Source organism: Octopus bimaculoides, chromosome 1, assembly GCF_001194135.2.
Source record: "Octopus bimaculoides isolate UCB-OBI-ISO-001 chromosome 1, ASM119413v2, whole genome shotgun sequence".
In the NCBI taxonomy this organism is placed as follows: Eukaryota; Metazoa; Mollusca; class Cephalopoda; order Octopoda; family Octopodidae; genus Octopus; species Octopus bimaculoides.
In genome coordinates, this window is record NC_068981.1 from 156,515,728 (window position 1) to 156,519,283 (window position 3,556).

General features: G+C 34.6%; 1 protein-coding gene across 1 annotated transcript in view; it reads left to right on the forward strand.

Annotated features, from left to right (window-relative positions):
* LOC106871403 (coiled-coil domain-containing protein 146) overlaps nt 1–3,556 on the forward strand; it is a 41,249-nt gene that overhangs the window by 13,600 nt on the left and 24,093 nt on the right. The window contains exons 7-8 of the mRNA XM_052970515.1: nt 1,144–1,300; nt 2,730–2,957. Of these exons, the coding sequence (XP_052826475.1) occupies nt 1,144–1,300; nt 2,730–2,957 (385 nt within the window). The remainder of the gene's footprint in view (nt 1–1,143; nt 1,301–2,729; nt 2,958–3,556) is intronic.

Here is a 3,556-nt window from a genome sequence, read left to right on the forward strand (position 1 = left end):
TATATATATATATATATATATATATATATATATATATATACATACACATATGTGTGTGTGTGTGTGCATCTTTGTGTCTATGTTTGTTCCCCTCACCACTACTTGACAACTGGTGTTAGTGTGTTTACATCCACATAACTTAGTGGTTCAGGAAAAGAGACCGATAGAGTAAATATCAGGCTTTAAAAAAATAAGTACTGGGCTCGATACATTCGACTAAAATTTCAAGGCAGTGCCCAGCATGGCAACAGTCAAATGACTGAAACAAGTAGAAGATAGAAAATAAAAGATAAAGATGAGTTCTTTCTTAGCTGAAAAGCTGAACAGTAGAGAATGAAGATGGTGTTATATCTTATTTAAATTAGCAGTTTCCAATTAGTACTTCATAAAGTACATTAACCTTGTAAACTTTTAATTGTATTTATCTAAGTATTTGGAAGCAATGAAAAGATAAGAATATGACACACTTAATGAATGGATACAAAGCTGATGGCAATGAAGGTTGAAGAACACCCCCATAACAAAGTGTGCTACAGTTTCTACCTCCAAAACCAATGAGCAGAAACATTGATTCTAATATATAAATGACCCATCTTAGTATATATCATTATCATTATTATCATTGTCATTTAACGTCTGTCTTCCGTGCATGCATGGGTATTATGGTTGACAAGAGCTAGCCAGGTACAAAACTGCCTCAGGCTACTGCATCTGTTTTGGCAGGGTTTTTATGGCTGAAGGCCCTTCCTAACACCAACCACCCACCCAGCAGAGTGAACTCAGTGCTTTTTACATGGCACTAGCACAGGCAATGTCAGTTTTGGCATGATTTTTACAACTGGATGCCCTTCCAAATGCCAACCACTTTAGAGTGTGGATTGGATGCTTTTTACGTGGCACCTGTACTGGCAGGGTCATCAAGTAACTTGCAAGACAAGACAAGGAATTTTGAGAGGGGTGGGGGCGTTGGAGGAGGGGATCTTGTGTTAGATAATGAAGGATTAGAGTGTGACAGAGAGACAGAGAGACATAAACATATTACATTTATTGACAAAGAAACAAGTAAGCTCAAAAAATAATCCTCACTAACAAGAGTAAGAGTTTAGTCGATATCATCTATTAAAATTACTAGGGATGTCTAAACATTTTATAGAAAAGAAAGTTTCTTAGAATATACAATTCCTCATAGCTTATTTTTTGTCTTTGATTTCATTACAATCACTCAGATGGAGCTTTATCAAATAGCATCTCAGCCAAATCAAATTGCAAAAGAAGCAGATAAGATTTCCAGAAAGATACAGTAAGTATATGGTGCATTTTAGAACAAGTCCACAAACCTTTTGATACCATCTTGTACTAGGAAACCTTACTAGTGCAATCCTTTGAATTACAATATAGTTTTAAAGTAAAAGTAATCTGTAAAAACTCTTCGTGATAAGTGCTAAATTTTGTTTTTTTTGTTGACTGACAGTGATGAGGACTCTATCAGCCTCATCCCAGAAAATTCTTGTAGGAAGGTAATAACTCCAAATACAAACTGACACAGGACACAGGGGCCTCTTTAGTCCTACTGAAGACAACTTCTCTCCAGTGCTGGTGGCATGATAAAATGCATTCCATGCTGTAATCTGGTTCATGATAGAAAGGGTATTAAACTTGAAAAAGGAAAAAAAAGGAAAAAACAAAAAATACATAGATAAATATGTAAACTGGTATATGATGCTGCAATAATTAAGATATTATGAGGATTGTCTATCGCATACAAGAATAGGAAAAGACAACATCATCATCATCATCATCATCATAGCGGTGGTGGTGGTGGTGGTGGTGGTGATGGTGGCAGAAGCGTCAGCAGTGGTGGTGGTGGTTATACAGCAAGTATAGTGGGATGTAGATAATTAAAGAAAATTTATGGAGTTGTCTTAATGTCAGCAGCCTTGTACACTAGCCCATACCTAATTATTGAGACACATGAAATTTAGTAGAAATCTCCCTTACCTGCCTTGAAAAATATTAACCATTAAACTAATGGATTTTTTCCTTCTCTCTGTAATTATCAGTTCATGTTCACTTTCCATGCTGGCATAGATTAGACAAGTTGTCACTGACTGAGTCATTTCTTACAGGGAGCCACTGCTTTTATAAACTGGTTTCTATAGCTGGATGGCCTTCCTTTTGTCAATCACTTTACACAGTGTATTGAGTGCATTTTCTGGTTGCACCAGCACTAGCATGGCAGATAAGACCTGTTATTAACTCCTCTACTCAGGAAAGAGAGAGATTGATGACAGCGGAAAGGCCAGAATCATTGAGAGAAAGGAACAAGGGGTAAAGCATAGAGCATACTCGGTAATCTAAGACATGTATTTTGACTCAAGTAACTGAGGAAGGAAATAGGAGAGGGGAAAAATAGAATGGCCAAGATCCCAGAAGGACCCCAAGCTCATGGATCTCAAAAGACCCATTGTGTTTTGGATATTCAAAGAGAAAAACTTCTGATTAAGATCAGAATGTAAATAGGAATGACAGGTGGCTCTGCATGTTGGCTAGTGTCTTCTCCTATAGTCACTGGTTGACCAAATATCTTATGAGTTAAATTAATTAAAATTGATTTAAGTTACACATGCCCTTCGTATGTAAATTTAATTAATTTTAATTTGTTTGGTAATTAGTTTTGTAGTATATTGTTTTGCACTCTAGCTGCGCTGTTTTCTTGTTTCCACTTTTAGAGAGATTGAAAAGAAAAAAATGGTTGTACAGCTTGAGTTTGATGAATGTTTTGAGACTCTGAGAAGTTTAGAGAGTATAAGTTTGGAACGAGACAAAGAAAAGCAGAATCTAGTTGAAAGTCTTCAGAAGACTTCCTTATCAAAATTAGAAATAGAGAAAAACATATATGCACTGAAGAGCTCCCTTGAACAAGTAAAAGATAGACTAGCACAAAAGTGTACAGAAAAGTGAGTATTTTTTTAAACATTATTTTATTGTCCAAAATAATAGAATACCAAACTGGATTTATTGCATTCTTCTTTATATTGTAGTCATATTAAAGCACTGAGGTAGTTGAAATAGGATAAAAAGGGACTTGAGCATATCTAGGTCCCTCAGATTATACAGAGTATACTGGGTGTTTGCAAACATAACCTTTGAGTTCATAAATGGAAGATGAACTTACATAATGTTTTGTGAATACATCAGATTAATTATGACTCTCATTTCTCTGCTCAAATTATCTATAGCACCAGCATGGTAGATTATAATCAAGTACAAGAAATCAAAAGTATGCTGTGTTTGTTGTTCTATCTGCCAACCATAAAGACAGAGATTATCATTTAATGATTTATATATATATATAGATAGATATATATAAGGTGAAAAGGAGATAGAAAATGGAAGATTCAATAATTTTTATTAATTTCTATAATTCTTTTGAAACATCAAGCATCGATCCCTCATGGGTGAGATACTTAACAACTGGTTCAGGAGCATATACATATACATACATATAGATATATACATATATGTATATATGTATGTATATATATATATATATATA